The sequence below is a fragment of the Pteropus vampyrus genome, unplaced genomic scaffold (genome assembly GCF_000151845.1).
Source record: "Pteropus vampyrus isolate Shadow unplaced genomic scaffold, Pvam_2.0 Scaffold135, whole genome shotgun sequence".
NCBI classification, from domain to species: domain Eukaryota; kingdom Metazoa; phylum Chordata; class Mammalia; order Chiroptera; family Pteropodidae; genus Pteropus; species Pteropus vampyrus.
In genome coordinates, this window is record NW_011888916.1 from 228,643 (window position 1) to 241,170 (window position 12,528).

General features: G+C 52.8%; 1 protein-coding gene across 1 annotated transcript in view; it reads left to right on the forward strand.

Moving 5' to 3' along the window:
• The first annotated feature begins 315 nt into the window (after positions 1-315).
• TIE1 (tyrosine kinase with immunoglobulin like and EGF like domains 1) overlaps positions 316-12,528 on the forward strand; it is a 22,031-nt gene continuing 9,818 nt past the window's right edge. The window contains exons 1-12 of the mRNA XM_023534994.1: positions 316-478; positions 3,167-3,484; positions 3,563-3,673; positions 5,217-5,372; positions 5,535-5,666; positions 5,825-5,965; positions 6,185-6,313; positions 7,118-7,263; positions 7,507-7,651; positions 11,261-11,425; positions 11,616-11,753; positions 11,952-12,248. Of these exons, the coding sequence (XP_023390762.1) occupies positions 421-478; positions 3,167-3,484; positions 3,563-3,673; positions 5,217-5,372; positions 5,535-5,666; positions 5,825-5,965; positions 6,185-6,313; positions 7,118-7,263; positions 7,507-7,651; positions 11,261-11,425; positions 11,616-11,753; positions 11,952-12,248 (1,936 nt within the window). The 5' untranslated portion in view covers positions 316-420. The remainder of the gene's footprint in view (positions 479-3,166; positions 3,485-3,562; positions 3,674-5,216; positions 5,373-5,534; positions 5,667-5,824; positions 5,966-6,184; positions 6,314-7,117; positions 7,264-7,506; positions 7,652-11,260; positions 11,426-11,615; positions 11,754-11,951; positions 12,249-12,528) is intronic.

Consider the following 12,528-nt stretch of genomic DNA (forward strand, 5'->3'; position numbering starts at 1 on the left):
TCCCCCCATCTCTCCTCAATAGGCGGAAGCCAGTGGCTTCCTCCCTTTCCTGTCTCCTGTCTCCTGAGTGTTGGCAAGACTCAGGACAGAGGGAAAAGAGGGGATGGAAAAATCAGCCCAATAAGCCCCAGGTCTGTTCTTCCCACAACCTCCCCACCATCACTCTTGACCCCATTCCAGGGTCTTTGAAGTCAAACAAATTCCCAGTCTTTTGGGAATCACACTGGGGAGCCTAGAGGCCCAGAAGCAGGATAAGTCCTTCCCACCTCTCTCCCCTGCCACCCCTCCCACCCAAGCCACCTCATTTCCTCTTCCTCCCCAGCACCAACATACACTGACTACTACAGGCTGAGCAGCCAGACCCAGAGTCACTGACTGTGGGCCTACCTTGTCCTGGCTGGCCTGGTCAGCCTCTGGAGTATGGTCTGGCTGGGACCCCCTTTGCTGCTTCCCATCATCTTCCTGGCTTCTCATGCTGGTAAGTCTCCCCTCCAGCCAAGCCCCAACCGAACCTCCAAGGAGGGTAAACCCTATCATCACTGCCATCACTTTCATCCATTCCCTGATGAGCTAGAAAGTCGGATCAGGGCCAGGAAAACCTAAGCAAATGCTAGAAATCACTGCAGCCTGGGTTTGGAGGAGGGGAAGGCAGAAGAGCCGCTATTGATTGTGTTGGATCTTAAGATCAGTGGGGAATAGCAGGACCCATGGGCCCCGTGAAGTTTTCAGTGGGTGCTCATATGGTCAGTGTGTTGCATTCATTCAATTATTCACTTGACAAATATTTATCAAGAACCAACAATATTCCAGGAACTGTGCTAAGTGGTGGACCATTAGTTGAGAGGCAGGCAGCCTCCAGATCGGCACAGTGAAATTAAATGATGCTGACCTCCTATGGCTGTTATGAGGTTTAAATGAGGTAATTTACAGAGTGCTTGGCACAATGCCCGGCACTTGGTAAGGGCTTCTAGGTAAGTGGTAGCTGATTCCTTCAGTGTGCTGGCCAAAGAAGATTAAAACACAGTAGCTGCCTTTGAGTGATTCATAGTCTAGTGGAGGATACAGGACACAGGGTGAGGCCTAACCACACAGGCACAGGAGCTCCAGAGGAGTACTGAGGAGGAGTCAGCTTACCCCACCTCAGGCAGTATGTGAGAAGGGGGTTCTCTAAGAGCAGTGGTCTTCATTCCAGGCATCCAGAAATAGATGAAAATCTCAGAGGCAGGGAAGCGCATCGGAGGGAACGCAGCAGGAAGGACAGCTGTGAGCAGCAGGGGCTCGAGAGCATGCATTTTATTCTGAGGGCAACGGGGAGCCATGAGAAGTTGTAGACTTGAGAGTCACAAGGTCTTAGATGGATCGCTTTGGAGGATGAGGTGAGGAAGGAGGGGTGTGATGCAGGGATGGTCGAGGTGAGTAAGGAGTGAGGACTAGGCAAGGGCGGGCTTGGAGATGGGGATAAAGTCAAGAGGCTTTGAGGAAACAGAACTTACAGAATTTTGTGACGGATTAGGGCAGCCAACATAATGCTTAAAAGTGTGGACTTTAGAGTCAGACAACCTGGCTCTGCCGGTTACTAATTGTATGCCCTTGGGCAAGCTATTTCTCTGAGCCTTCCTTCCCTGGCTATAAAATCAGGGTAATAACACCCACCTTGCCAGATAGTTAGGATGATAAAAAGAAACATGAGTAAAGTGCCTGGCATACAATTGACCTCCAATAAACATTAATTATTGTGACGGTAGGAGTACAAGATGACTCCGAAATTCGACCCTCCATTGAGTCAGGGAGCACTGGAAAGCAGCGGGTTTGGGGAAAGCTGATGGACAAGCAGACCCAAGCTGAGAAGGTATCCTAGGGTTATTGACTCAGAGTTGATAGTTAAAGCCAAGGGAGTGGATGAGCTCTCTCAGAGAAGCCTGTAGAATAATGATTACCCTCCTCTGTATGGAAAGACAGCAACTTTACTGAAGGGTGTGAGGATCCCTTGGAAATCAGGTGCTTGGCAAATGGCAGGTGGTCAGCAAATGCTAGCTTCACTGACTCATGGTAAACTTTCAAAGAATATTAATTGATAAGCTAAGAGACATTTAAACTAATTATTTGACAGCTAACAGGCAGGGACAGAGAAGGGGGGGCTCAGAAGGGCGAGGGATCACGGGGCTGAAGAGTCTGGAAGGGCTCAGCACAGTAGGGCCTGGACTCCGGCTCTAGTTCTCTCACCACTCTTCTGCCTCACACTGTATGCCCCAGCCACACGGAATATTTTTATATTCATAATATTTTTCATTCCACTTCTTAAGTCAGGCTGTGCCCTTTGCGAAGAATGCCCTTTCCTACCTCTGTCCAACCTCATTCTCCTCATCCCTCTATGTCCTGTTCAGCTTTAAGACCTTCCAGGGGGTTCTTTATCTCTCAGAAGGCATCTCTTTATCCCCTGCAGCACCCCCTTATGGGTCAGGGACCCATCCTCTGTGCTCCCCTGCATCCTCTGTGGTGCCCTGCATTTGACTGACGTTTCCATGTCTGTGTTCCAGCAAGGCCAAGGCTGGGAGCTCTTAGGAAAACAAAGAAGAGACCTCAAGGCTTGCGCTCTCTGTCTCTGGCCTTTCACTGGACGCAGAGCTGTCTTCCTTTCCGTGCCTCAACCACCTGGCTGCAGAACCCAGCCTCTCCCGCCTTAAATCCCAAGCACAGCAAACATGTCTAAATGTCTTAAGTGACAGGGAGGGGTCCTTCCAAGGCACTCTATTCTCTGTGGCCCTCCCAGCCTATTCCCTCGGGATGGGGGCCAGGGAGAGTGGCTTCCCTTGGCAGAGCAGTTTGAAAGACAGGTCAGGGAAACCGGACTGGTGGGGAATAAAAAGGAAACGGAGACAGGGAGCATAGATCATTCTTTCCAAAGCTGGGCTGCAAAGGGAAGCCATCTGGCAGGAGAAGGGAGGGGGTGAGGCCAGAGAAGGGGACTTTGTTTTTGTTTTTGCTCTTTTAGGATGAAGAGGTTTGAGGGAAAGGGGCCAATGCACCGGGAAGGGGAAAGGGACGAGAAGGGAGGAGGACGGAAATACCTGCCAAGGGCAGAGCCTGGAGATGGGGGGGAAGAGGAGGGAAAGGAGGAGGAAGCTCGGGGACCCCGTCAGATCCAAGGACTGCTGTTCTATGCCAGGCGCAGCGGTGGACCTGACGCTGCTGGCCGACCTGCGCCGCACGGAGCCGCAGAGGTTCTTCCTGACCTGCGTGTCTGGCGAGGCGAGCACCGGCAGGGGCGCAGACGCCTGGGGCACCGCCCTGCTGCTGGAGAAGGACGACCGCATCGTGCGCACGCCCCGGCCCTGGCTGCCCCCGCAGCTGACCCGTAACGGCTCGCAGCGCATTACGCTGAGCGGATTCTCCAAGCCCTCGGACCTGGTGGGTGTCTTCTCCTGCGTGGGCGGCGCAGGGGCGCGGCGCACGCGCGTTCTCTACGTGCACAACAGCCCTGGAGGTGAGTCTGGCCCACGGGTCAGGAGGGAGAATAAGGGCTGCCGTTAACCTCTGACCCCACCCTTCGTCCACCCCGCAGCCCACCTTATCCCGGACAAGGTTACACACACAGTGAACAAAGGCGACACGGCTGTGCTTTCCGCACGTGTGCGCAAGGAGAAGCAGACAGATGTGATCTGGAAGAGCAACGGTGAGAGGGGCATCCTAGCTGGCTGGGCAAGTGAACCCATAGATCTGACACTCAATACCTCCATGGCCCTTGGCATCCTCAGCTTTGGCCCCTAACACACCTGTCACTCCCATACACCTGTTACCCACCCTGGCTAACCTCCAGGGTCCCCACCGTTCTGGACCAGGTCCATGGGATGCACCTGCATCCATCTCTAGCTCTGAGCTGAGATGCACCCAGAGGACCAGCAGCTTTGTGATCAGCTACCTCCTTCCCTGTCACCCCCAAATCAGCACTATGTTAAACCCTCATCTTTGACTCTCCCCTGAGAGCTAGCAGGTGCTGTCACATAGTTCACATAGTGGGGAGCAACGATCCCCATGGGGAAGAAGAGAACTGTTAACAAAGTCCCAGCACGGGTAGGGGAAGTCTAGCCTCTTCTGGAAATCTGTCCAGATGTGTGCTGGGGCCTTGCCAAATCTGGGGAGCTTGGTCACCCCATGGGAGGAAGCTGTTTTCCTCTGTGGCCCCAAAGACTCCTGCCTCAGCCCTGAGACTCACAGCCTTTTGGCTGCCTCTTGCATCCCTGGGCTCCTGGAGGAGGAAGACACTTCCCTTGGGCCAAGGGGTTGCCTCCTGAGCTCCAGGCCCTCTGAACTGCCCAGAGATGTGGATAGTCAGGTAGACCTGGGCTCCCTAGAGTCTGTGAAGTCCTGAGCAAAGAGGCAAGGAGAGGGTGGGACAGGGGCAGGGACAAAGACACTCATGTACTATTAGGGCCTGCAAGTCCTGGAGGGAGGGTCTCCTTGGAGAAATCCCCGAGCAGATGACACCTGAACTGAGCCCAGAAAGAGGTGTGGGAATTAGTCAAAGGAGAGAGAGAAAAGGCAGGAAGCTCTGAAGTACCCTGGTGTTTCTAGAAGAGAAACCAGCAATTCAGGAATTCAAGAATGTTAGGAGTCAGACAGGATGTGGAGAGGTATAGGGCTGTAGGGCTAGGCAGTGGCCGAACTGGCGAAAATGATGCGCTCAGGAGTTGGATGTGGTCATGAGGGCAGTGGAGAACTATTGAAGAGTCTGTTGCAGAGAAAACACAGTGGCTGCTGAGTGGAGAGTGGATGAGAAAGGGGAGACTGGAAGCAGAGAGACTGACCACTTAGAAGGCTGTGGGAGGTGGGTACCACCAAGGCAAGTGGCAGTGGGCATGGAGAGAAGAGGACACTTCAGGAGATGAGAGGAGACAGACTGAGCAGGACCGGTGACTTACTGAGCGGCTGCTGGAGCATGGAGAGAGGATGTTTCCCAGCTTTCTGACTTGGGTACAAACGCTCCCTGGTACCTTCCCCCAGATCCAATCACAATGCGTGGCACACATTGATGTGACCTAGGCAGAAGTGAGTGGGAAGCACCATGTGGGAACTGGTGTCCCCTCCCTCTGCTCACTTCTGCCTAGGTCACATCAATGTGTGCCACGCATTGTGATTGGATCTGGGGGAAGGTACCAGAGAGAGGGGACACCAGTTCCCACATGGTGCTGAGGCCCTTGATCCTCTTATGCCCCCAGGATCCTACTTCTATACCCTGGACTGGCATGAAGCCCAAGATGGGCGGTTCCTACTGCAGCTCCCAAACGTGCAACCATCATCAAGTGGCATCTACAGTGCCACCTACCTGGAAACCAGCCCCCTGGGCAGTGCCTTCTTTCGGCTCATCGTGCGGGGTTAGGGACAGAGAGCAGCAGTGGCGGGTGGTGTGGGAGGCTGGGAGCCCTGTGGGTACTTCCTGTGGCTCTCCTAGATCCCTGGGTCCCCAGGGCTGCCCCAATCCTTAGCAGCAGTGGTCAGGTGGGTGAGGGTCAGCTGCTAAAAGCACATTCCTCCAGGCTGTGGGGCAGGACGCTGGGGACCAAGCTGTACCAAGGAATGCCCAGGCTGCCTGCATGGAGGTGTCTGCCATGACCAGGATGGCGAGTGTGTATGCCCCCCTGGATTCACTGGTACCCGCTGCGAGCAGGGTAAGGAGAAGGGGGAGCCAGGACCTAGGCAGGAGAGGATGCCCGGCTGAGGGAGGACCCTTTAACCATGGGATAGAGCTCGGAGGGTGAGAATGCCAAGTAGGTCCCTGACCCTGGGGCCTGACAGAGGCCCCTAGCCCCACATACCTTCTTTCCAGCCTGCAGAGAGGGCCGTTTTGGGCAGAGCTGCCAGGAGCAGTGCCCAGGCACGTCAGGCTGCTGGGGCCTCACCTTCTGCCTCCCAGATCCCTATGGTTGTTCTTGTGGGTCTGGCTGGAGAGGAAGCCAGTGCCAAGAAGGTACGCATTAACCTGCCCTCCACGGTACCTGACCCAGAGAGCCAGCCCAAGGTCGACCCGAACCCTTATTCTGACCCTGACTTGCACACCAAGCCCTCCACAGCACCCTGCTCACCTAACCAGTGCCCTCTCCACCCAACCCGTTGTCATCCAGGCCCCAGCTCTGCCCTCATTGCCCTCTGACCTGCGCCCCTCTAACTATGCCCACTCTGTTCTCAGCCTGTGCCCCTGGTCATTTTGGGGCTGATTGCCGCCTCCAGTGCCAGTGTCAGAATGGTGGCACTTGTGACCGCTTCAGTGGCTGTGTCTGCCCCTCTGGGTGGCATGGAGTGCACTGTGAGAAGTCAGGTATGAACACAAGGGTCTCAGATCCCTCAAGACAAGCCAGCCCTCACCATCACTCTGTTAATGCTCTAAATCCTGCCCCAGGGAGTTCATGGTCTGAAAGGAATTCTCACCACTCAGCCCACACCATCCACAGAGAGATGAGCAGCAGCCCAGAGTGGGTGGGAGCCCAGAGGAGGCCCTGACCAGTCTGAGAGGGTCAGAGAGAGCTTCTGGGAAAAGGCGAGATCTGAGATGGGATATGAAGAACAAGAGAGAGGTGGATGGGGAAAGAGCATGGGCGAAGGCTCGGGTACCAGGACAGTGGAATAAAGAGAGGCTGGGGAGTGGTCAGGAGAGGTCAAATCTTGGGGACTTCGAATGGCAGCACAGATGGTTTGCACTTAATATGGTAGGGGCAGGAAGGAATTGTTGAAGAGGCACAAAGCGGTCAGATTTACGTATGAGAAAAAACTCCAGCTGCTGGGTGGAGAGTGGAATGGAGATCCTGGATGAGCCGTGGCAGGACCCAGAAACGAATGAGGCCTGAACCGGTGTCCTGGCCATGAGGCTGAGGCTAGTGATGGCACTGGTTTCAGTATGAAAAGGTCTTAGGAGGTAAAGAGTCAGGAGGTAGACTCTGTAGCTAATCAGAAGTGGGGCACGAGGGCCTTAGAGGACTCACGCAGGGCTTTGCTGGCATTCAGGCTTGAGTGACTGGTCAGATGGCGGTGCCTCCACCAAGATGAATGACACAGGACAAAGGACACTTTGGTGGTCACATGACTGCCCCTGTGGCTCCAGGACGAGTGTCCTTTCTCTCCCCAGACCGGATCCCCCAGATCCTGGACGTAGCCTCAGAACTGGAGTTCAACTTGGAGACAATGCCCCGGATCAACTGTGCAGCCGCAGGGAACCCCTTCCCAGTGCGGGGAAGCATGGAGCTCCGCAAGCCAGACGGCACAGTCCTGCTGGTCAGCCCGTGACCCCAAGCAGGGCCCCCCATCGCCAGCTTCCCAGTTGGTCCCTCAGACCCCTGGCCCTTCAAGGCTCTCTGCAAGATCTACGCACTGGCCTGACCACAGCTCTAATGTAGCCAGGCCAATTGTTGAGGGGCTGCCTCCGGGCCTCTGTCCCCTCGTCAGTCCAGACGGGAGTGTATCTGCCACACAGATGTACATTGTCTGTGGTTTGTCCCCTTCCCCTCTCTCTCTTAGTCCACCAAGGCCATTGTGGAGCCAGATAGGACTACAGCCGAGTTCGAGGTGCCACGCTTGACTCTTGGGGACAGTGGGCTCTGGGAATGCCGCGTGTCTACGTCTGGTGGTCAAGACAGCCGGCGCTTCAGGGTCAACGTCAAAGGTCAGTGATGTCCTAGGGCCATGGAGGATGGACAGCAGCAGGCAGAGTGGGGACCAGCCAATGCTGCCCAGACTGAGCATCATAGCAGGAAGGTCAAGGGCATCTGAGGTCATGGCCCAGCACCAGGCAAAGAAGAAGGCATGTGGTTAACCAGAGTTTGGGCTGGGCATTGTCAGGGTAGGAGCACTTCTCAGTCCCATCTGGACAGGACATCCCGTGCCCCAGAAATGGGACACCCTCTGTCCTCACCCAGCTTCCCTCCTGGCCCTGCTTGCCTTCTCCACCTCCATACAGAGACACACGGTGGCCTTTAACTCTGCCTCTGGGATGCTTCTCCCCCTCTGGGTCATACCACGGGCTACTCAGTGCCAGACGAGAACACATGGGGCTGCAGAGCTCAGAGGGCCACCTGCTCGCCTTTACAGAGGTGCTGCATAGGTGAATGAGGAGGGAGCTGCCAGTGCCTGAGATTGTTCAGAGCAGAGCATGCCCACCCAGGCCCAGGTGTCCCTTCACCTTCTCCAGCACCATAAGCCTTGGCCATTCATACCCCCTGCCACTTCTTGGTTCCTCTTTCCCTCTGCTCCTGGCACTCCCTCCTCCCCACATACGCCCAGACCTCTCTCTCATTTCCTCTTTCTCACTCTTCCCCCTCCTGCCACTCAGCAGCCCCCTCCACCACCAGGAAATATTAGCGTGGCCCCGGAGCTCCGCCTCCAGCCTCTCTCTTCTCACTCTCCCTAGGCTTTGGACCCAGACAACTTGGATTCTAATTTTCACTCTACAAATTCCTAGCTCCATCACCTTAAGCAAGTTACTTAGTCCCTCATAGCTTGTTATTCTCTGCAAAATGAGGATATCAGCGCTCACTGGATAGGGTTGCCGTTGAAGAGTAAATTTTTTTTTCCTCAATTTCTTCCCCAGCTTTATTGAAATATAATAGACAATTAGTTGCTTGTATTTACATTGTACAATTCGATGAGTTTTTTTCAGTTATAGTTGGCATACAATAATATACCAGTTTCAGTTGTATAGCATAGTGATCAGAGATCCACATAACTCACAAAGCAATCACCCCACTAAATCTAGTACCCCTCTTCCCCCTTACATATTTATTACATTATTAACCATCTTCCCCATGCTACACTCTACATCTCCATGTCTATTCTGCAACTATCCATTTGTACCTTATAATCCCTTTACCTTTTTTGCCATCCCCCAACCCCGCTCCCATCTAGTAGCCCTCAAAATGTTCTCTGTATCTATGAGTTTATTTCCACTTTTCTTATTGTTTATTTTGTTCCTTAGATTCCACGTGTACATGAAATCATATAATATTTGTCTTTCTTTATCTGACCCATTTCATTCAGTGCAACACCCTCTGGGTCCATCAAAGCAATATCTTTTTTTATCCCCTTCCTTTTAGTCTGTGTGTGTCTTTTAATCTGAAGTGAGTCTCTTGTAGGCAACATATGTAGGGGTTTTGTTTTCTTATCCATTCAGCCACTCTGTCTTTTGGTTAGAGCACTTAATTCTTTTCCATTTGCGGTACTTGTTGATAGGAATGTAGTTATTACCATTCTTTATTCCTGTTTTTGATACAAGTTTTTTCTTCTTAAAGAAGTCCCTCCAACATTTCCTGTAATCCTGGCTTGGTGTTGATAAATTCCCTCAGCTTATTTTTGTCTGGGAAGCTCTTTATCTGTCCTTTGACTCTAAATGATAGCTTTGCTGAATAAAGTATTAGTGGTTGTAGATCCTGGGTTTTCATCACTTTGAATATTTTGTGTCAAGCCATTCTGTCCTGCATAGTTTCTTTTGTGAAATCAGCTGCCAGTCTTATGGGTGCTTCCTTTTAGTTAACTAACTGCTTTTCTCTTCTGCTTTTAAGATTCTTTATACTTAACCTTTGGCATTTTAATTATGATGTGTCTTGGTGTGGGCCTCTTTGGGTTCCTAGTTTTTGAGACTCTCTGAGCTTCCTGGGGTGTTATGTCTATTTCCTTCACCAGGTTAGGGAAGTTTTCCATCATTATTTCTTCAAATAACTCTTCAATGTCTTGTTTTTCTTCAAGTACCCCTATATATTTTTACATTTAATAGTGTCCCATAGGCTCCTTAAATTATTATTATTATAGTCTTGACTTCTTTTTTCTTACCATTCTGATTGGCTTCCCCATCCTCTATATAGGTCAATCAATCCTCTTCTTTATTCACTCTATTAATTCCATTTAATATACTTTCCATCACAGATAATGTGTTCTTCATTTCAGACTGGTTCTCTTTTATAATTTCCATTTTTATGTTTTTTTATCTCTTTGTTAAAGTTCTCACTGAATTCTTCTACACTTCCCCTAATTTCATTGAGCATCTTTATAACCAGTGTTTTGAACTCTGCATCTGTTAGATTGCTTGACTCCATTATTTCTGGATCTCTGTTCTGTTCTCTCATATGGTTTCTGCTTCTTTGTCTTCCTATTTTGGCTGCCTTTGTGTATCTGTTTCTAGGTACTAAGCAAAGCTCCTAAATCTCCCAGTCTTTTTAGCATGGTTTTGCATAGTAGGTGTCCAGTGGCACAGTCCTGAAAGGGATTCAGCTGCAGGCCAAATTTAGCCCCAGCCTGTGGCCCTCTAGGGCCACCTGTTAAGATTCAGCAAGCAACTCATAGATGCTATGCTTATAGTTGCCTCAAGAAACCACATCAGAAACCGAGGCTAGCTGCCACCAGTGTGAGTCTAGGCGCTGCTCAGCAAGGGGCACCAAACTGGCTGAGGATACACCTAGATGTGGCTTGCTGGGGCTGGGAGTTGGGGGAGGCAGGGTTTCAGAGAATCCTCTGGGTGGAGCAACCTCTGTTATCCAATTTGATGACGTCTCAGCTATGGCGGCACTTAGTCCTCACACCGGGAGGGGGGAGGGCTCAACAGAGGAACAGTGGATACCACTGGCACTTCTGTAGAGTGAGTCTTGCCTCTGGCCCTCACTCCGACAACTCAGTATCCCCCGTAAGTCCCTGGTATGCAGCTGACCCACTACTGGTGCTCAGAGCGAGCAGGTCCGTCACCGCGAAAGTCCGCTCGCAGACACGGCCCCTTTAAGAGGCTTCTGCCACTGCCATGACCTCTGTCCCACTAAGCCGCTCTAGACCAGGCAGCCTTGTGTCCACTCCCTGTCCTACCTTGTCCTGTTGCAGGGTAATTTCTTATTTCTCTTCCTAGTTGTAGGGCTTGTTCATCTAGATCCTAGGTGATTTTTCTTGCTGTTTGCTCCTTGTTTCCATCACAATTCTGATTTGGTCACAAAAGGGATGAACAGAGCCTCTATCATCTACGCCATTTTTTTCTCAAAGAGTAAATTTGATAATGCATTTAAACGTAAATCAGAGTGCCATATCCTTATGCCCCAAGTTGCCCAGGGGACAGAATTCTATCCTCTTTGGGCCCTGGCCACTCTGGTCATCTCTTGAACTTGGTCTTTGCCCAGCCCAGAGGGTCCCCAGATCCAAACTGAGATCCCAAATATTTTTGTTGGCCAAAACACAGAGTCCCCTCGTTTCTAAGGGTGAAGTTGGCTTTCTGGGCCATGCCTTACCCTGAGTCTCCTGGCAGTGCCCCCGGTGCCCCTGACTGCTCCTAGGCTCCTGGCCAAGCAGAGTCGCCAGCTTGTGGTGTCCCCACTGGTCTCCTTCTCTGGAGATGGACCCATTGCCTCTGTCCGCCTGCACTACCGGCCCCAGGACAGCCCCAGGACCATGGCCTGGTCCGCCATCGTGGGTGAGTGGGGAAAGAGCTGGGGCAGGAGGGGGTGCTGGGGCAGGACAGGGGTTGGGTAATAATAAGAGGAGAAGGGGGGAATGGAGGGGGAGGAAGAGTGGTACAAGGGGAAGAGAGGAGCTGAAGGGAGAAGAGCAGCTTCTGGAAGGAGCTGGGACTGAATGATGTATGCTGTGTACCCCACCCCCAGTGGACCCAAGTGAGAATGTGACGTTAATGAACCTGAGGCCGAAGACAGGATACAGTGTCCGTGTACAGCTGAGCCGGCCAGGGGAAGGAGGGGAGGGGGCCTGGGGACCTCCCACCCTCATGACTACAGACTGTCCTGGTGAGAGGCCAAGAGTTATCTCTTCCTGTACCCCAGGGGTTACTGTCCTGTGCACTCAGGGGTTGTCAAGTCTTATCTACCCCAGGGGACCCTGCCTTTCTCATTGGAGGTTATCCCACCCTTTCCCCTGGGGATCACTGTCCTGTCCAGCCCCAAGGACCCCCTAGACAAGTTCTGACCCCTGACCTCTGGCCCCAGAGCCCTTGTTGCAGCCGTGGCTGGAGGGCTGGCATGTGGAGGGTCCTGACCGGTTGCGAGTGAGCTGGTCCTTACCCTCGGTGCCTGGGCCACTGGTGGGCGATGGTTTCCTGCTGCGCCTGTGGGACGGGACACGGGGACAGGAGCGGCGGGAGAACGTCTCATCCCCCCAGGCCCGAACCACCCTCCTGACCGGACTCACACCTGGCACCCACTACCAGCTGGATGTGCGCCTCTACCACTGCACCCTCCTGGGCCCAGCCTCACCCCCTGCACGGGTGCTTCTGCCCCCCAGTGGTATGCTCAGGAGAGGGGGATGGTCTTAGAATGAGGAGAGGACAGGAGACAGAGGGGACACACAAGACCCAAAAGGACATGGGAGTTTCCAGGAGACTGGATGGATGTGAAGAGAACCCAGGGCATATGGAAAACATGGGCATAGGAGGACTTAGGACATCAGGCAGACATGGGCACAGGGAGGACATGGGACGGGGTAACACAGGGCACAGGGGGAACATGGGGAGGACCTAGGACACTGGGAGGATCTAGAACACCAGAAAGACTTGGGACATAAGGA